General features: G+C 40.6%; 2 protein-coding genes across 4 annotated transcripts; both read left to right on the top strand.

Annotated features, from left to right (window-relative positions):
- The first annotated feature begins 1,502 nt into the window (after positions 1 to 1,502).
- Positions 1,503 to 17,129, top strand: sncb (synuclein, beta). Of its 3 annotated transcripts, none has more exons than XM_075480582.1 (6): positions 1,503 to 1,670; positions 2,624 to 2,754; positions 6,845 to 6,874; positions 7,143 to 7,228; positions 14,817 to 14,897; positions 16,334 to 17,128. In XM_075480582.1, exons 2-6 carry the CDS (start codon positions 2,634 to 2,636, stop codon positions 16,361 to 16,363), a joined length of 348 nt encoding a protein of 115 aa, XP_075336697.1. In that variant the 5' UTR covers positions 1,503 to 1,670; positions 2,624 to 2,633; the 3' UTR covers positions 16,364 to 17,128. The 3 variants fall into 3 exon arrangements, with proteins under 3 accessions (XP_075336697.1, XP_075336696.1, XP_075336698.1); XM_075480581.1 differs by having other exon boundaries at positions 1,505 to 1,670; positions 2,621 to 2,754; XM_075480583.1 differs by lacking the exon at positions 1,503 to 1,670 and having other exon boundaries at positions 16,334 to 17,129.
- Positions 17,130 to 17,441: 312 nt separating this feature from the next.
- On the top strand, positions 17,442 to 18,613 carry adirf (adipogenesis regulatory factor). The gene is made up of 3 exons (XM_075480580.1): positions 17,442 to 17,544; positions 17,796 to 17,858; positions 18,343 to 18,613. The coding sequence occupies exons 1-3, from the start codon at positions 17,466 to 17,468 to the stop codon at positions 18,444 to 18,446; spliced, it is 246 nt and encodes an 81-aa protein (XP_075336695.1). The 5' UTR covers positions 17,442 to 17,465; the 3' UTR covers positions 18,447 to 18,613.
- The last annotated feature ends 1,067 nt before the right edge of the window (positions 18,614 to 19,680 follow it).

Genomic DNA, 19,680 nt, shown 5'->3' with positions numbered 1-19,680 from the left:
TCAAATGAGCAGCATGCTATCATCACAAAAGACCACAAGAGGGCAGGTGTGTCTTACAAGTGCAAGCAGACCACAGAGGAAACAGAATATGAATACATTTGCTGCATCTCTAGACTCAAGGCAAATGTAAAAGACAAGTGGACACAATATATAATATTATATACGTTTAATCCAGTTGTCTTGAAACGTGTTGACGGAAGATAAGAGAGCGATTGGTAACGTGTTTTAAATACCGCTTCATTCTGCTCGATTATCAGCACCATGGACAGAGACTAACTTCAGCACCCTGGATAGCACTGAGTAAGACCAGTTAAATATGATAAATACAAACGAAGGAAAATGAAAACTGAAATGCGTTCGTGACATGGCAGAAGATGGCACTGTGTTCAGATCCACGCGGGACTGAAGCTACGCTCTTCCCACGCATATCTAGGATTTCCTCAGATTTAAGAGGGAGTTGGGGGAAGAGGAAGGATTTCGTAATCGCTCAACCTTTACATCGAGCATGACGTCACTGCGCGTTACGTCAGACGAGGGGTAAAAAAGGGATGGGTGAAATTTAACTCTTCCCCCTCCGTGCTATAATATGGGTCAATAAACAGTGAAAATGTCATTATAAGGCTGTTTGTGTAGAAGTGTGGTCCTTATCGGGTTTAGAACAGTCGTGATGATGAATTCCTGAGCTGATGAAATGTTGTATATGGTGAGTCGTGATTGCATCTGATGTCATCCTTTGCTCTGATTGGCTGAGGCGAGTTTACTGTGGTCATAAAACGAGCTGCTATGAATTCAGCTGGTAATTACCTAATCATAGTAAAATGTTTTCAAATGTTTTGGATTTGGAATTACTTTTAATACATGTATGAGTGCTTTTGAGCACATCAATTTTACTGGCTCTGTTGGATTAATGTGCTTGTCAGTAAAAAAAAAAAAAAGTCATCAAATTACAGCAAAGCCCCATGAAGCCAAATCAATCCACTCACCATCTCTTCCAAAAAAAAAAAACTGTATCACCCGCATGTTGCATTTGTGTTTGGTCAGTGCAGATGTTAGCCAGTCATTACTGCCACATCCAGCTGGAACTTATCGACCTCAACCCCACTGGTATCTGTTGGTGGGACTAGCTGGAGTAGCACGACATAAAATGGTTGATTTATTAAAAAAGGACTGTTAAATTATACCAGATTTTAGGGCAGAGGAAAGCTAAATGGCTTTCCCTACCATTTCGATTTGGCTAAAGGCAGTATAAGAATATGTTTCGATTAATAGTTCACAAAAGTGGAGTAATAATTGCACCGAGACAACCCAGCATAATGTAGTTTTCCTTCAACCGTCCCCTGCTGCATTTGGTTATATACTTGAATTTCACTTACGGACACCTGCATTGGAAAACAAGGGAGACGTAGCGGCGAGCCTCTGTTAACCTGATTTTTATTTCTCAAACATCTGGGTCGATCAAGAGTGGAAGGGGGGGGGGGGGGGGAGGGGAGGGGAGCGGTACGAGATATTCTCAGCCGCACGGTGAAGGGGGCCGTCCCTGTTAGTGTAGATCTGCCAGAGAAAGGCCCACCTATAGTGATCATCTGAAGATATCTCCCATTTAGACGATAGTTTGACTCGAGTGTGTGACCGGATCATAAGGGGACAATTTGAAGGCTATTCGTAAATAGGTAAGGATTCGGGGCTTTTTTTTCTTGCATTTCTTTTCTATTAATATTCAGTTTAAGCATATAGAGGTCACCATGCCTGGGAATGTCGTCATGCATTGGACGGTACTGGTTTGCAACGTGCATGGAATTATTCAAAGTTCTTAGACGTCATTTTATCATTTGTGTCTGGAAGATAACGCTAAGGCAAAAAAATAATAATAATAATCTGGTGTATATCGTGTAAATTTGTGCATATGGATGCTGGATGTTTGTAGAATTGACACGGACCATCCGGGATGGCTTGGCGCGTTACGCAGGAGTATCACTCGAGCTGTCTGCAGCTCGGTGGGTTCTCTCTGTAATATCGCACGTGATCGATTTGACAGTCTGGCTTCCAAATAATTCGATGGTTAATTGGTCAGGCTAAATGATATCCTACTGTAGCCTACGTTGTGCTTCCCTTCCCCCAGCAGCGTAATGTGGCTTTTGAAATTAAATCCACCTTCCAATATGATATACAGTGGGAGTACTAAGAAAAGGGGATGGGGAGCAGTCCTGTCATCCCGCTGCCACCGAGAGTAGTATTACAGAGGAGTAATAATTAATGAGCGTCTCTACGATTAACCGTTTAATTTTTGCCTTTGAATATTTTATGTATTGACAAGGATGTGAAAAAGGGGTTGAATGCATGAGTGAGCGCTGGGTTTTTACTACAGCCTGATGGCTGGTCTGCAGCGGTCACGATGTACCACAGGAGGCGGTCCTGCCTTCTCTCACCATAATTTAAATGCTCTCGTGTTAAACACATTAAACACGATTGTTCCTAAGAATAGATTGATATAAAACAAATTCACCCCCCATGTGAATTTTCAAAATTAAATTCTGAACGTGCATATCATGATCTGAAAGCCACATGTGTGAGGAACAGGCGTGGTAGTCACCTACAGCTCATGTTGCCCATCTCTCCACAGTAGCTCGGCCAAGATGGATGTGTTTATGAAGGGTCTGTCTAAAGCAAAAGAAGGGATGGCTGTGGCCGCAGAGAAGACCAAGGAGGGAGTTGCAGTAGCAGCTGAAAAGACCAAGGAAGGAGTGATGTTTGTAGGTAAGGTAATAACACATCTCTGTCTGTGTGCAGGTCATTTACATGCAAATCATACACTGGTCCTTTGTGACTGATAATTTCCACTTCTACATGTAGGGGCAGCAACATATAAGCACACTTTTTTACATTTCAGCTCATGCAGCATATATCTTAAAACAAATACTTGAACATGCACTCACTTCCATCACTGGTTTGGTAGATATTGGATCATGGTTCTGATACATGAAACAAACTTGAAGAAGGCTGTAAGCTTTGTATTTACCACTTTGCCCAACATTGAAGCACAATTTTGGGACAATATTGCAGTTACTTATAGGATTTGTTGAGTAGTTCAAGCTGAAATGCCTATCTAGTAATACAGATATCTCCTTTGTGCTCTCCTTTGATGAATTCAGTGTTGGTCGTTAGAGCGGCAGCGATATGATGAATCCCACCGCCTATCAGATTATCAACATATTCTTATTCCTAATGCTTGCTGAAGCAGTATACATTAATATCATAGTTCTGTCTATCAAATGAAAAGCAGCGGCCCAGCAAAACATTCTTCGGTAGTTGTAAATAATGCATCAAGTTGCGGAGTAATTTTGATGTATGTGACACATATAATCTGTCCTCGTGCTTGACTTGAGTGTGCTACAGGCAGGAGATGGAAGTGGGGGTGGAACAGTGAGATGGTAGGAGCAGCCTCTGGCACATGTCTGCACATTCGACAGCAGCAGACTGTAAAGCAGTCGAAGCCCACGGTCACCTCGTGGAGTCAAACAGGCCAAAGGCCTCTGGTTTTGTTATGTCCAGTGCAGGCTAATTTCCGGACAACCTCACTGGTATCTGGATGCCTCCGTCTCCTCGATTACAGTGAAGCTGCTAATTATAAAGAGATCTAATCCAATCCAAATTAAATCACTTGTTTCAGGTCATCATTTACATCAATAAGCACATATTGAATGGAGGTGGTTGGCCTTATGATGGATTCGAGACCTGCACATATGTGGAATGAATGAATGAATGAATGAATGAATGAACGGTATTGGATAAACACCTGAAAAAGGATTAGCAATCTGCTAGCAAAAGGAAGAGCAACAACTAACATTTAAAAAAGACCAACTTTCACCTATTCTACTTCACTTTCTGTTATGCTTCACATATAAATGAGGAGCTATGCAGTATTTAATCTGGGCAGTTAAAAGTTGCTGGGCAATGATTTAGTGTTAAGGTTATTTGATTTTTTTAATGGTGTCAAAGCATTATGAGATGATTCTCTTTTTTATTATTAAAAAATCATGATAACAATCAAATTTTGAACAAAAATCCTACTTGAAACAAACATTTGTGCTGTACGTGTTTGCCTTGAATACATCTGGGGCTACACGAGAGTCATTTTCACCATCTGTTAATCCAAAGGTTATTTTAAGTATAGTTATTTTGGGTCTATAAAATGATGACGTGTTTTGTAAAGCCAGTAAAGATTTACTGGGTGTAGTTACAGCAGCAAAGCCTCTAATCGAAAGTGCAGAACAGTATGCAAAGTTCATTTCTTTTTTCCTTGAGAAATGAATAAAACTATTGATGAATCATCAAAAGAATTGGTGACAACTGTTAAGTAGCAGAATGATTAATCAACCATTTCAGTCCTGAATGGACAAAGATCCAGATTTCATTAAAGCTGCCGTCGGCAACTTTTTTTTAGTCATATTTGCTTGAACTGTCATGGGATTCTGGAAGTAGAATATGAAATAGGCTGTTTAGGAATAATCCCGAATTCTGTAGCTCCCTCTAAAGCCTGTAATCGTGCCTGCAAAAATCGAGCGCTCCCGGCTGTTTTTAACCAATCACGTTAGGGGGACACCAACCATGTCTTCCATGTCTTCCATGCTGAGCGTGAGTCTGTCCCCAGCTTGTGTGCGCGCACACTGGTGTGAACTCACGTGCACAACCTCGTCCACAGAGGGGGAGGGGTTTGGAGCTTGGTAGAGGTTGGGGGAGGGACCTGAAAGTTGTATCAGTTCGAATTTTCCGACTTTAGACTCGGAATTTTGAAAACCTGCCAACGGCAGCTTTAACAACTATGAGTAGATATAACACACAGCAACTACTCAGAACTAAATTGTCCCTGATGTATGTGATGAATGATTCCTGGTCTGTGTGACTCAGGGGAACCAGAGCACACCTGCAAGGAATTTTTTTAGCCAGTGGCTGAGTTGTTGCCAGAGGACCCAGATTTCCAGTGATGAACCATTAGATTATTCTGCACTCTCAAGTTCGTACCTTTGGTTCTGCAACGGTGTGTTTAGGGAATATTCAAGAGACGGTGCGCATTAGAGCAGAAGTTATCAGATGTGTCAGCATGTACTGTCGTTGAAATCTCATGACCCAACATATTTAGCGCTGTGCCCCAGTCATTCATCACACCCAAACATGTCAGGCTGTAGTCCAGACATGTACAGGCTCATTTTCCATCTTGTCCACACTTCACAAGGAGGGAAAGGAACATTACAGCGACTTTGTTGTTGCTTGTTGAGCATGCTGGTGCCCTGGAAAGCTGCATATGGTACGCTTGAAGGCTACTCATGGAGGAGGGGTAGCAGGGATATGATAGGTCTATGGGCCACCTTTTGGCAGCTGCTGCTGCAGGAGACCTCCCACACAGCTGAGCAGTCATACTGAGCGAGGCAAGGAGACACAAGATCCTATGTGATGTCACAGCAAACAGGTTGATTCACAGCGCATCTGATTTTTGCTGTTAAGACTCAGTGGATAACTTATAGTGTATGTTTCAAAACAATGTTTTCACTTTGTGAATCCTAACTAACATCACACCATTCTAACCGTGGCAGTTCTTTCCTGCTGTTCAGTTTACATAATTACTGATGGTACTTACACTAGCAAAAGAAAAGTCAAAGCTTGAAGTGGTATTACATAGATATACCTAGTAATCTCTTGAAATGTATCATTATTATGTTGCTTGGTATTGTTTGTAGGGGAATCAACTCATTAATTTTTTTGTTTGGTTTATTTATTTCTGGTGTCATTTAATGGTTGATGGTGCAATAGCGAAAAGGGGGAGGGTACAGGGAGGAAAAGGGTCACTAACTTTAGTGCACTTTGGGAACTTTGACAAGCATTCTGAACAAAATTCTCAAAAATACTTGTCAGATATCTTATTTTTGTGCAAACTGTTCCATATTACATTTTTATTAATATTGTCTGGGAGGATTCTATGCTTGGAAAGATTAAATGTCTCATTATCAGTACTTCTAATATCATCTAGCTATCAGAGCTTCAGCTATTGCACATTTGTGTTATTGTGAAGATTGTGCAGTAGCTGCACTCTACCAAAGCCAGTGCTTAAATGCAGGCATGTTTTGCCTTGAGCCTTTCCTTTAGTTGAGAGACATTCGTACTTCATTTTTACTTTGGCTCACCTTGTGTTTTAAAGGCCCTCTGGGACCAATAAGGCATGTAAGTGCTGCACACCAGAGAGGATGATGTGGCCTGAGTGATCAGAAGCAGTACGCACACAGTGGATCACCCAAATAGCTTGGGGTATATTTCAAATGTATATGCCAAAGGTCAGAAATCTGAGCAGTGCCTTTAGTTGTAGTTTAAACCAGCTACAGAGTTTATTAACCCCTTAAAATAAAAGCACAGAGAAACCCAGAGGGTCGAAGACTGGATTATTCTCCAATACCTCAGGCACTAAGGGAATAAAAGATAAAAAATTATATTGCTTTTCTGATATTAAAACTAATTGGTTGATAGTGACACTTTAAATATAATCATGGCAACTCAATTTCACTGCTACCTTGTGAGAAGCTCTGAAGAAGGCTGGGAGTTTGAATCAACACGGCCGTTTGCCATGTCAACATCCTGTACTATATCAGCCTGGTGTAAAGAACTGTAAGACGGCCAGTTCAGTTTACTAAAAACTAATGATAGTAGTGATTTAATTGTTAGTTCAAAAAGTGTAATGTTCAAATATTTACACAAACAAAACAAAAAAAAAGAATGTTCAAATGCAAAAATGGTTCATGATTGGCGAGAAGAAAACATGATATTTTTTGACTAATTTCCCTTTTGTTTCCTATCTCAGGTAACAAGGCCAAAGACGGCGTGGGCTCGGGTGAGTTTTTCGTCAGCTTCTCAAAATCTAAGATGGTTTTTACTGAAGTTAGAAGCTCAGTAGAATACCACTGGAAGAGACATAACTCTTACCTAGAAAATGGCAAATTTGTTTCGGTAAAAGGGGGGGTCAGGTTACTGGAGGGGTCAGGTGTCAGTCAATCTGGTCAATAATCAGTGGAGAAACCTAAGAAGATGACTATCATGCTTTTAATCTCTGTAGAGCCTGTTGAGATAATGTTACATTATGTGAATGTGTGTGTGTGCAGTGGCTGAGAAGACTACTGGAGCCGTTGGAAATATCGTCGCTGCCACTGGCCTTGGGAAGAAGGACGAGTTCCCAACTGACATGAACGTAAGTACTGTGTATCGCTGCAGCTGAGGCTGGGCAAAAGATCGTGGGAGGATCTCACATCACCAGATGTGTCAGAATTCATGAAATCTCCCCAAAGATTTAGTTAGAATTGCTTGTGTTATGGTAACAATAAACTCTTCCCTCCAGCCTGTCAATTCGACTCAGGGCTAAATACCCAGCTCATAAATATCTGCATTTTGTTTTGGCTGTGATTTTATTCTGTAAGTGATGATACACGCTGTATCTCTGCCGCTTTAATGCTTTTTTCGTGGTGTTTTTGGTTTTGCTCTGCACCCCTGAGCTGAGAATCGTCAACCAATCATGCTTTTGGTTTGTTTGAGGCTGAAAACTGGACAACAAGTTGAGAATACGCTTGTTCTGAACGGCAGATCATATGCCACATTAGGATTATCCTTTCTATCACCTCTATAATTATACCCGGGGCAGCTCTATTTAAGCAGGATGAAGCAGTATTAATCGTACTACTTCAGTTCTTTCAGCAAATGTTAATGTGAACAATGATATCTTTGAATCACAACATTCTCAGAGCAAAGAGGAACACGTTTTTTTTTAGAGGCAGAGTTCTACGTGGAGTTCCTCCAGTCTCTGCAGTAGTCTCTGCAGCATCAGACTGTCAGATCAGTGTCATTATTTCAAGTTTTAATTTGTCAGTGGTGGAAGAAGTATTCAGAGGCCCTATTGAGAGAAAAGTACGAAAACAACACTGCAAATACTCTCGAAAACCACCCACTATGATCCTTACACTACTATAGTTACATCATGACGTCATCATGGATAATACAAAAAAAATTGAAAAATAATTAATCTGTTGTAATTGATGGAGGTGGATCCCAATACATAAGGCTTTAACTAATGATTGCTGTTCTTCATTTGCTGATTATCTTCGCAGTTGACTGATGTAGAATCTCAGAAATAAAATCTAAAATGTTTGCTTTGTCCAAACAAAAGTAATAAAACCAAAGCAATGGTAAGGTATGGCAGCAAATTCACACATTCACACTGTCAGTTTGTTTTTCTCAAATTAACCACAATCTCCATTTACGAGCTTAGTTCAGAAAATCTCCTTCTCAAGGAGAATGACCCTGAAAACGTCAAGCTTATTCAGGTTCACAATTTTATACTTCATACTCTACTTCAACCACCAGCTGTCACTGAATTATAGTCATCATCAGCAAGTGCTATACACCCCTTTATTTTCTGCAGAGGGCTCCTGTGGGCAGACAGAACAGTACTGCTGCGTGTTCACACTTATGCCTGCGGAGAGCAGAAACAGAAGTCTTGGTTCAGTTACAGTTGGCAGCCTGGTCTGAGTTATGATCATTACTTAGTTAGGATTGTCGTAGCAGAGCCAGGTGTAGATATGAAGAATCTCCATGTTATTTGTGAAGACAGAATTACTAGTCTGTTTTTCATCAATTTAGTCACTTTGTTGTTGGCACAGGCTGAGCTAAACCTTTACTTTAATGAAACGAACCTCACACCGGGGGAAAAATTATAACATCATTGGGGAAAAAGCAGGATCATTTTGCTTGTGGCTTTCATTTAGAAGCATTTTTGTTGATCTGGCAATATTGAAGAGCCAAATAACAGTTTTTATACAGACATAATAAGACAGACTGACTTGTTGTTTTGCATGGATAAGATAAGACACACTCAGCCCTTTCGTTGCATTTATATTAGATGAGGCTTGTTGCTTCCTGAAGATGAAGATAGTGCTGTTCACTGAACTGCATTCAGGCTATTTTAAGGCTTCGGCTCACAGTCTGTCCTTCTTTTCAGGTGCCTTGTGACCTAAACAATCTCTCTGTGGGACTATCAGGTCTCTCCAACACACAACAATTTCCATTATTCCACCCATCCCCTTCCGTATGACCTCAATGGCACCGCTTTATGTCTCTCATTATTATTTTTTTTCTATACATGGTCATTTTTTCAGATGCAAGAGTCGTGAAACAGATTTGAGTGGGAACAGGAAAAAATCTACTTGAATCCAAATTTTGAATTTGAGTGACACGTGTTTCATGAGCAGACTGTGTTCTCCTTTCTGAGTTCTTTACCTTTAATGGATGGTTGACCCACTGTCAGAAAGCTGACACTTTGTCTGTCTCTGTCAGGCTGTCAGAGAGACTGTGAGAGACAGTGAGAGCTCCTCATCCTGTCCTAAGCCCTCCTCCCTTAGAGTTAGACCCTCTTTACAGACTTGCTAATCCTCTAAATCTGACAGCATGCTCTAATAGGCTTCTCAAAGAAACGGTCAGAGTGATAAACCGCTCATTCCAACACCCAGACAACAGAGTGATACACTGTTAAGATTGTAATAAAGGTTTTTGGTTCAGTTTCATTAATTTTTTTTTACAAAGTTGTTAGTAACTATCAAAGCAGTCCAAGAAAAGATAGCAAGGGGGCTGGTGAAAGGATATTGGGTATCCAAGGTTCACTGATGTGAGTGAGGAACCAATAATCACTTATGTGTCTGCTGCTGGCCACTGACAAAATCTTCAGAAAACATTATGGGTTATGATAGAAACAGAAAGTGCATCACAGCTTGCTGTGGATGGAGTTGTGTAGCTGCAGTCCAGCCAGAGTACCCACTCTGACCCTTGTTCACCCAAAATAAGACAGATCTGGATCATGAAGCAATGGAAGAGGGTTGCGTAGTCTAATGAATCACATTTTCTTTTACGTCACACGGATGGCTGGGTGTATGTACTCTATTTCCATGGGGAAGCAATGGCAGCAGAACTGTAAGAAGAAGACGATGTTTTGACGATTTGGGTAACGTTCCGTTGGGGAACCTAGGGACCTGGAATTCATGTGGGTTTTTCTTAGCATCCAATTGTCGGCAGCAGTGTGATGGCCCCTTTCAGCGTGATATTACACCCTACTAAACTGGAAAAAAAAAGTTGTGGTTTTATGAACATGACAAGGACCTAGGCACAATCCCAATCCCTGCCTTTGTCACTACTATTTGTCACTATGCCTTAAAGCTGCAGTCTGCAGGATTTGTTGTTGTCATAGGTAAAGTTCTAATTTTTGGCATTTTAAGAGTTTACATGATCTATCAGAACGCTTGAAGTTGAAAACGGTGACCTCCGTAGTCGCAAAATGCAAGAAATGCTTCTTTTTTAACCGAAAAATAAAAAGTTATTCAACTTCCTGTCCCGCCCCATCAAAACACATGAGAACTCGTGCACGTCTACGTGCACGTCTACGTGCACGCCAGATGCGCGTACACGACTCCTCATTCATCAACTCACCTGTCATTTGACAGACAAGACACAGTAAGTAGACTAGCCCGTAATGAAGTTCAATAGTCTAGATAAATAAGCGTGGGGACGAGCCTACGTTGTATCGCGCGTGCACAATCGGTGATTGACAGGCAGCAGAGCCCAGCTCGTAACCTGATTGGTTACCTTTTACCGGTCCGGTCTGCAATTTTGTAAACAAACCTGCTGGCTTTGGAGGGACCTAGCGGGACATATAGGGGACCTAGAGAACTCATTTTTTTTTGTATTGGGGTATTTAATGTACTACTTTCAGAATCCCCGGACAGTTCCAGGCATTATGCTTGAAAAAGAGTTGCAGACTGCAGCTTTAATTTTGCATGGGTATGGTCCCCCTTTGTGTTTGGGGATTAAGAATTAGTCGTCATCTATCCATCCAAATTGCTCCCAATGGACAGGTTAAAGGGCTGGATGACATCTTATCCCTATTAAACAGAGGTTTGGGACTAAGTGGAAGGGGTAAGGGGTCAGATGGGACTGGGCTAAAGTAGGTGCTGATCTTGCTTCCACAACTCTCTGAGCTAAATCTGATCTAAACCATTTGTGGAATGTACTGACACACCCTGTACAATTTGTAGATGTTCCATCTCAAAACTAGAAGGACTTAAAGGATCTGCTGCTAAGATCTTGGTGTCTGATGACACAGGAACCTTCAGAAGCCTTGTTCAGCCCATGCCTTGATGGACCTGGGTTCATTTGGCAGAAATAGGGGCCCTGTAAAATATTACCTGTTATAATGTTATTACAAATGTTACCTGTTGTAATATCGGTTTTTAATACATTATGGCTGTTTGATATGTTTTAAAGGAAACATAAGTAGAAGTTTGGACCATAGACTTCCACTTACACATCCAGTCATTCAGAAAATTGAATACTTTGAAAACCTTTCAAACCAAATTTAGTATATTGCTTTAGACATTTGTGCTACACAGTGTGAACATAATGCTCCTCTTGTTTTTTAGACGAATCTGAATTCAAATGTGCGACCAATCTGCCATACAACTTATCTTTACACTTTTGCTGTAATTTCATAGACAGTCTTTTTCATGTTCCCTTTTTATCAGGCAATGATTCATCTGATTAGTTGTTGTCTTTGGGGTCGTATCCCATTGTGGGATGAGAGCATGCTTATCTTGTTGGTGGGCTACAGCAATAACACTGGCTTGATACAGCACACATTATTACTATCTATTCTTCTGTGACCTAATTGACTTGATTAGCGCTGGGTTAAAAATAAATGATTGGCGACCCACTAGCTTTGTTCTCAGGGCTCACAGTAGCAGCAAAGATGGAGAGCTGTCCTCTTCAGAGGACTCTCAGGAGATAGTGATTGTGTAAAACCACTTTCGTTCAATGTCAAGGTACAAAGTTATTGGATTCTCAGTGTTACCTGAGATATGAAAGGATAAGTTTGAGCATGTTCGATATTTCTTTAAAAAAGCGATTCATAGACACAGGAGCAACAATGAATACTGCCTGTGCATCAACGGCATGTCATGACTAAGGGCTTGTCTCTCTAAATCTCTCGAAACCATCAGAGAAATTAAAAATATAAATAAATCAATGATCTGCAATTTGCAACCAGTGCAACAGTGTATCTTCATTACCATGAAAACACATATTGTAATATATTTTGAGTCAATGCCAGAGACAGCCTTGCATTACTTTAAATACTTACTGGCTTATAAAATATGAATTAGTCTACTGTTGAAACTAGACATCAACAACAAATTGAATGAATAGTCCCCTTTGTGGGCTGCTGCACACATCACTTGCAGTTTTAGGAAATGATTCATCCTGTTTGCAAGTGAAAGTGAAATTAAAGTCATTTTTAAGGTCCCAGTCCAGCATTTAATTTTATCTCTAAGAACTAGTCAGACTTAATAAAATAATTTAGGTTTGAAAGTTTTTGCCAAGAAAAAAAATCTGTGACCTTGAAGTACCTCGGGTGTGACTCCACCATTTTCCTCATTCAGTGAGCGGGTATCTATGAATATGCTAATCTGAACCCACCCACACTGATATCAGCAGATAACACTGTCGGCCCCTTCTTGTCAGACTCTGCTACTTTGTGCAATTTCCATGGTGCAACGGTACATGTTAGAGCCACAGAGGAAGGAGAAAGCAGAATTATACAAGGTTCCGTGCAGATGGAAGTTTCCAAATGCATTTACCATCTATCCTTCTCAATTTTAGAAATGTGACAATATTAGAGCGCTTGCTGGTGCCTGCAGCCCTAGTCTCCAAGTAGCTCCTGTACCAACAGACTCACTGCTTAAAGCGATACTCCGGAGTAGATTCACCCTAGGGTCATTTGAACCGTGACATCCAGCCAAGTAGCCCACCCGAAGTTTTTTCGATCTTGGCTGAACATCAGCTGAGTTACTGAGTTATCCCGAATAGCTTAGTACAAGCGCTAATGGAACTTGGCAGTATCTCCAAAATTACCACACTAAAATCACATGCCATGACACCAAACATCTACAGTAGTACAAATATGGTCTGTACTCACAAAACGATGCATTTTGAAGTTTGTACATAGTCCAGGAGTTTATTATTATCAACACAAGCCTAATAGCTTCTCTGCTGCTAAAGCTGCATCGACGTCACTTCCTTGATCTGGGAGCTTCAAAGTAAAATGAGGGTTGATCTACTAATGTAGACAACAAAGTATATGCTATATTCTACATGTTTTTTTATGAATTTTTATGTTGTAGAGTTGTGAATTTATTTTATCAATGGAGAAATTGAGCAGCCTTGCTTTGTTGTCTACAGTAGTAGATCAACCCTCATCGTACATTGAAGCTCCAAGATCAAGGAAGTGACATCGACGCAGCTTTAGCAGCAGAGAAGCTATTAGGCTTATGTTAATAATAATAAACTCCTGGACTATGTACAAACTTCAAAATGCATCGTTTTGTGAGTACAGACCATATTTGTACTACTGTAGAAGTTTGGTGTCATGGCATGTGATTTTAGTGTGGTAATTTTGGAGATACTGCCAGGTTCCATTAGCGCTTGTACTACACTATTCGGGATAACTCAGTAACTCATCTGATGTTCAGCCAAGATCGAAAAAACTTCGGGTGGGCTACTTGTCATGTCACGGTTCAAATGACCCTAGGGTGAATCTACTCCGAACTATCACTTTAAGTGCAGAAATGAGCTGAGAAAAGTAGCCGATTCTCTGAGGTTAACCCAAAGCTTATTGTTACAATGAGTGATGTTGTGTGTGTACATATGAACACATTAACACATGTATGTCCAATGAACATCACAGATCAGTGCTAAGATTTTCTACCCTGGCATTGAAGGAAAAGAAAGTTATTCAGGGGACCAAAAGGGGAACGTTCACTGATAGCCCGACATACCACCAACATAACACTGAGATCACACAATAACCTGTTGAAGACATCAACAAAGTTCTGCTAACAACATGCTGAAAAGGCTTGAGTGGGAACTAATTGTGGAAGGTGAAAAGTTACAACCATAAACAAAACATGTCAGGTCTGCAAAGTAGCTTTTTCTCCTTGTTTCTGCGGTCTTCTTCACCTAACTTGTGCTAACTTCTACTCATAGTTTGGCTAGTTTCACATTTTATCCTATAAGAATCACATAACACATGAAAATACCTTAATGGATATGTTAAGAAGGTTGGAATTTTTATTTTTTTTTCCTTTTTAGCAAAGAGCAACTATAATGAAAAGGAAAAGTCAATGTGCTTTGGACACGGTGATACAGACGGACTAAACGTGAGAAGTTGTGACAGATTGGTGTCATTTTGGTTTGGAACTTCTCTAATCCTGTTATCTAACAATATGTTTTAGTCACAAAGCTGCATGTATGACTGTCCAGGCAATAAAACTGTTTAATTTTTTTATACATGAAAAATCATCAGCTGGCAGCTGAAATGCTTGCTTGAATCTGCTAACACACTACCATGGTGACCCTAACATGCTAATGTTAAAAAGATGTAATGTGAACCATGTTCACTATCTTTGAAACCATGCTCCTCTGGTTTAACCAAATAATAGCCAGCTGATATTGGTGTTAGCATTAAGGATTGTATTACCTTTTATTTCATTTATATTCTCAGCCTAAACCACAATGTTTCACTTTAGCTCACTTTACTAATCAACCAAAGAATAATTGTTTCATGTCTCAGGGAGAGATGAATCAGTGAATGCAGTTCACTGGACAAATTGAATGTATGTATACTTGCTTCTGTTGCTGTGACTTTTTCCTTCCATCATCTATCTGTTTCCCTCTCACCCTCTCTGTAGCCTGAGGAGTATGGGCAGGAGGCCATGGAGGGCCAGGGAGAGGCAATGCCAGAAGGGGAGACATATGACGAGACCCAGCAGGTAATAAGCCTTCATGACACAAGGAGTATCACATGTCACAGTGCTTAAAATGAAACAATGATTGTGCTACAGATAGCTTTTTGTGCGTTGTGTGATAAGCTCCAAAATGGTGCGCTGCAGGCTGGGATCGGTCCATTCACTTACAGTAGACGGAGGCTCATCAGTATTCACAGACTCTGCATGGTTACACATTTCAGCCCGTATCGCATTTCAATAGCACTCCACTCTTGCCCTCCACTTATGTCCCACCCAAACACTACAGCTCAAGCTGAGGTTATTCTTCTTTTCTCTGGAAATAAAAACAGAGGGCTGTTTCCACACATGCCAATTACCACTCAGCGTACACTGAGTACAGTGAATATAGCACCACCTACCATCACTGAGTGTAGGGTGTGTGTCGTTTTGAGCGTGCTGGAGGCAGGATGTGAGTCTGACACAGATGGTTATTTTTGGAATTTGACTGTCAGGGGCGAAACAAACTGTGCAGAACCAATAGCTTTGAAAGCATATTTTTAAATAGCTGTCATAATGCATAGAAATGTACAATGTGCTCATTGTGGGTAGTTTTACCCTTATATTGTTTAGGCTATGAAACCCAAAATATTCTTAGTGAAGATCGAAATTAAATTAAAGTTAGAATCAGCTGTAGCTTAAAGATCTGATTTGAGATTTTGAACATTGTCTTTCATATTTAATTTTCAATGCATTTGCTTGGATCTTCTTTGAATTCCTACTTCCAGCCTCTTTCTGTGGATTATTGTGTTAATAAGTGATAGGATTGAACATGAGATATTCCCTGAGACCCAAATTAAAAGTGATTTTCTCAGCGACAGTAACCTGTATCATCCTTGTCCTCCACCATCTCTCTTTCCTACTCCTCTGCATCTCTTTCCCCTCCCCCACCCTTTGGTTCAACAGCTACATGCAAGCTCTGTCTGAATGGGTGTGGTGATGACGTTGTGTGCCTCTGTGCATTGTGGGTAATGTGAGGGTCTCCCTGCAGTGCTGTCAATATGGAGTGTGAGTGCTGCAGAGTGAACCAAGCTCTATCTGTTCCACAATCACGTTTGGTTTGTGAATACATCAAATAACTTAGGACCATTGAAGGGTGTGTGTTTTTTTCATAGTCATGTGTGCGTTACAAAGATACAGGAGATGTGCTCACGACTCATCCTTGAGGCCCATGCAAGTCTGTGCTGCCCTCTGCTGGCTGGTGAGATGAGATGAACCAGCAGAGGAGCTCAGCTGTGATCGAGTAGCATAAGCAGCAAGCTGTCGCTTACCGCCATGAGCTCCATGTCATGAATTCTTCTTTAATAGATTAAAATTCAATTTGATGCGATTAAGTTTTAATTAGAGGCTCAATGTTGAATTCAAACTGGAGTCTTTGTCTGTTGCAAATTTGACCTGCTTAAAATCTGTTCTTCTTTTCCCAGGAGAGCCAGGACTACGAGCCGGAGGCATAAACGCATTAGTCCGATCCACCATCAAACCAGCAGCACAATAACATTTCTAATAATAAAAAGGACACATGCTGAAACTATTACAATTATATCCCTGTTGCAAAAAAAACAAGACAAGCATTCCCACTGAAAAATGTTCTTCCTTCAAGACAAATCTTTTATTATTATATATTGTAAATGTCATGTTATTAATGTAGTGTGTTGGGTGTAGGTATTTATTGAAATGTAGGAGTGGTCCTCTCAGTCTCATTTCCTTGACTCCCTCCCAATGAAATGAGACCAAAGATAGGGCTTGTGACTTTGTACTTGTGTGTATCTGTATTTAAAAATGTGCAATAGATGTTAATCATCTTCCAATGAGACATTGGGAGAGGAAAAAATAAATATGACCGGTTGCAAGCAGATATGAATACAATAATATCCTCTTAAGTGTCAACACTGCCTGTTTGTGGGTTTCTTTTTTTTCTTTTTTGCATTTCTTTGAAGATTCATTTCTTTCTGAAGTAAGAGTTTTTTACATTGTATCTTTATAGTTGCTCGTGAAATCATTCCAGTAAACTATCTGTTAGAAACCGACAGAGGATACATGTTTGTGTGTGTGCGCGTGTTTGTGTGTACTGAAGATTTTAACAAGTTAAAGTCAATATACTATGTCTTGGAATCATAATGGTTGTCATATCAATATGTGCTTTAAATTGCAGGACTTGTCAATATAAAGGTTTATGTGTGAAGCCAGACATGCAAATCCTCTGTAAATAAAAAGTAAAAAAACTTTTGGGAAGTTTCTTTTCTGAGTTGGTCTAAATGAATAACCGCGGTATTATGCATCATCCTGGCATTTTTTATCTTTTTGCTCACTCATGTCTGGGGGTTTGATTGCAGGATGTGTAAAATCTGCTGACCAGGCTCTGGCCCTTGGCAGGATGCTGACATACTTGGGATGCCAGTCTGATCAGGGCTCTTTGAGCAGGTTTTGTTTGGGTTAATCCGGCTGGAGCATGCAGGCGAGGTGGAGTCAGGCTGGAGCTGGGGGTATTAAACAGCCACTCCTGTTCCTGTCCAGTGAGACGGATGTTTGGCACCTGCAGGGACAAAGACTGGAGCCATGGCCTCGTTTAAGAAGTCCTTTGAGGGCCTGAAAGGGACGAGTCACTCAGCAGCAAAAGGAGTCACAGACACTGCAGGTAGAAATTTTCTGTTTCACACAGGGCCAGAGAAAGACCTAGTAGTCAGGCAGAATGTTTGAATGATGTGTCTTTCTTTAACAGTTACTTTGGTGACACTTGTATTGCTCTATGTGCAATATCTCTCTTACAATTGTTCAGAATGGCCTCTTCTTTCATGTAAAGTACATTTTGCAAATAAAAGCACTCTTAAGAGGTTTTTCAGCATGCAGATCACTTAAAAGCAAGCTTAGACCCTGTGATGTTTCCAGTGCAGGCAGCTCAAGATGCTGTGCAGCAGGTGGCAGACTCCTCCAAAGAAACAGTCAGCACAGGTAATGTGCACATTGCTCTGTCTATGAAGCATCTAAATATCATAATGCATAAACTGTTTGGAGCAGGCATGTCTTATCGTGCAGTCCAAGGCTATCAATCTGCTCAATAAAAACGAAGCACTTGGATGAAAAGTGTCACTAAAACCAAATCTTAAAAACCTGTCTCTCACAGTTGGATAGATTTGAAGTTTGGGACTTAAAGTGATACTGGAAACACTGTGAAGCTATCGCTGTGTGTGCTAATGAATTATGGAAAGAAAAGCTAGCAATTTTTGCTTCCTTTAAAATGAATAAAATCCTCCTAAATAATATCAGGAGGAGAATGACTGATTCGATTATAATGTTTGGATATATTGTAACAAACCTATGTCTTTATGTCTCGCTTGTGAGAAAGACAGCCTGAACCAAACTGCCTCAGCCGAGTACAGATGATTTGTATCGCGTACTAAATATTTCTCCTCTGCTTTATTTGGAATTTATGAAGCTGCTCAAGAAGCCAGCAGGCAGACTCATGCAGTCATAGGAAAAGCTGCGGACAAGGCCACGGACACCATCAAGGAGTTTGGACAGAAAACGGAGACCAAATGATCCCCAGAGAATTGGCTGCTGTAGCTGAAATACTTGAGCCAAGTCTGATTATCCAAGGCTTTTATATGACAAATAATGTATGAGGATGGAAGTATGCTGCCATCAAACAAACTATAATGTATACATATACATATATACACAAGTATGCTGCATGTATCTCTAAACAGTTAACATTCCAAAAAATTATTTGTAAATTGTCCTTTTTTTCCTGATTTTTCTTTTTTTTTTCTTTTCTTTTCACTTTTATGTGATCATTTTTGGGAAATAAATAAATATCAAGTTCTCTCTCAGACTTGTGAAATGTGATACCCTGAGTGTTATCTCCACTGTACAGTAGAGATAACACTGTTAGTAACTGGAGAAGTATCTGTGACGCACCTTGTTTTTGCACTATGGAGAGTCTTATCAATGAATCACCGCAGTCGTTATTACCAACACATTGCAGAGGAGATGGCCTTTGGCAGGCTGATGGCCCCTGATGAGAGTGTGATCAGAGCTGTCTACCCTGGTCCTCAGCAGCACACCTCCCTTCATCACACTACGTGGTTGCCAGGCAACAGAACTAAGTGCCGGCTCGGGATTGGATGAGGCCTCTGAATTGATGGTGAGACTACTTCTGTCGGTACACTGTGTTCTGGATAGGTTCACCGTGACAGTGAAGAAAAGGGAGGATTCTCGAAAATAAAATAAAAATAAACATCCCTGATCTCAAACAGTAACCTGAGAATTAGAGGAAAGATCACGTGTCCCAAAGAAGAGAGGCTGGATGGAGAAATTAACATAAAAGATGGTGTTTTATGGTGTGATGGTGTGTTTTTTTGTGTGGGAGGCACCGCTCTACCTCCTCCAGGCTCCTTGAGGTTGAAATGCACTGCTGTCTTTTGTTGCAGCAGAACACTTACTGTCTCTAACATTTCCTATACGTCCCTTCCAAAACCTGAATGTGCACGATTTTTTTGGGTCCTAAAACGAGCCTGCAATGATAATACTCTAACAAAATCATGTGTGCTTGTTCTCGTAACTGCTCATTGATTTCATGACACAGTGTTTTCAGTCAGACGTGGCCGTCACAGGCACACTCTCAAACTTCAAAACACTGATATAGTTTTAATTAGAAGAGCCCTTCTTCTGCATACTTCACCCTCCTTCCAGAGGCCCCTCAAACTGATCACTTTGACGTTGGAGCTTTTATCACCAGTTTGAGCTCCTTCTAAAGATTTCTCCAGCTAAAGCC

The sequence above is a fragment of the Odontesthes bonariensis genome, chromosome 13, assembly GCF_027942865.1.
Source record: "Odontesthes bonariensis isolate fOdoBon6 chromosome 13, fOdoBon6.hap1, whole genome shotgun sequence".
Lineage (NCBI taxonomy): Eukaryota > Metazoa > Chordata > Actinopteri > Atheriniformes > Atherinopsidae > Odontesthes > Odontesthes bonariensis.
This window is presented reverse-complemented; position numbering and strand designations above follow the sequence as displayed.

Excerpts from the sequence above, each read along its gene's own strand:
- sncb (XM_075480583.1), top strand. The coding sequence starts at position 2,634 with ATGGATGTGTTTATGAAGGGTCTGTCTAAAGCAAAAGAAGGGATGGCT. Across the intron at positions 2,755-6,844 it reads GGAAGGAGTGATGTTTGTAG|GTAACAAGGCCAAAGACGGC; the intron begins GTAAGGTAATAA and ends TTCCTATCTCAG. Across the intron at positions 7,229-14,816 it reads AGTTCCCAACTGACATGAAC|CCTGAGGAGTATGGGCAGGA; the intron begins GTAAGTACTGTG and ends CCCTCTCTGTAG.
- adirf (XM_075480580.1), top strand. The coding sequence starts at position 17,466 with ATGGCCTCGTTTAAGAAGTCCTTTGAGGGCCTGAAAGGGACGAGTCAC. Across the intron at positions 17,545-17,795 it reads AGGAGTCACAGACACTGCAG|TGCAGGCAGCTCAAGATGCT; the intron begins GTAGAAATTTTC and ends TGATGTTTCCAG. Across the intron at positions 17,859-18,342 it reads CAAAGAAACAGTCAGCACAG|CTGCTCAAGAAGCCAGCAGG; the intron begins GTAATGTGCACA and ends GAATTTATGAAG.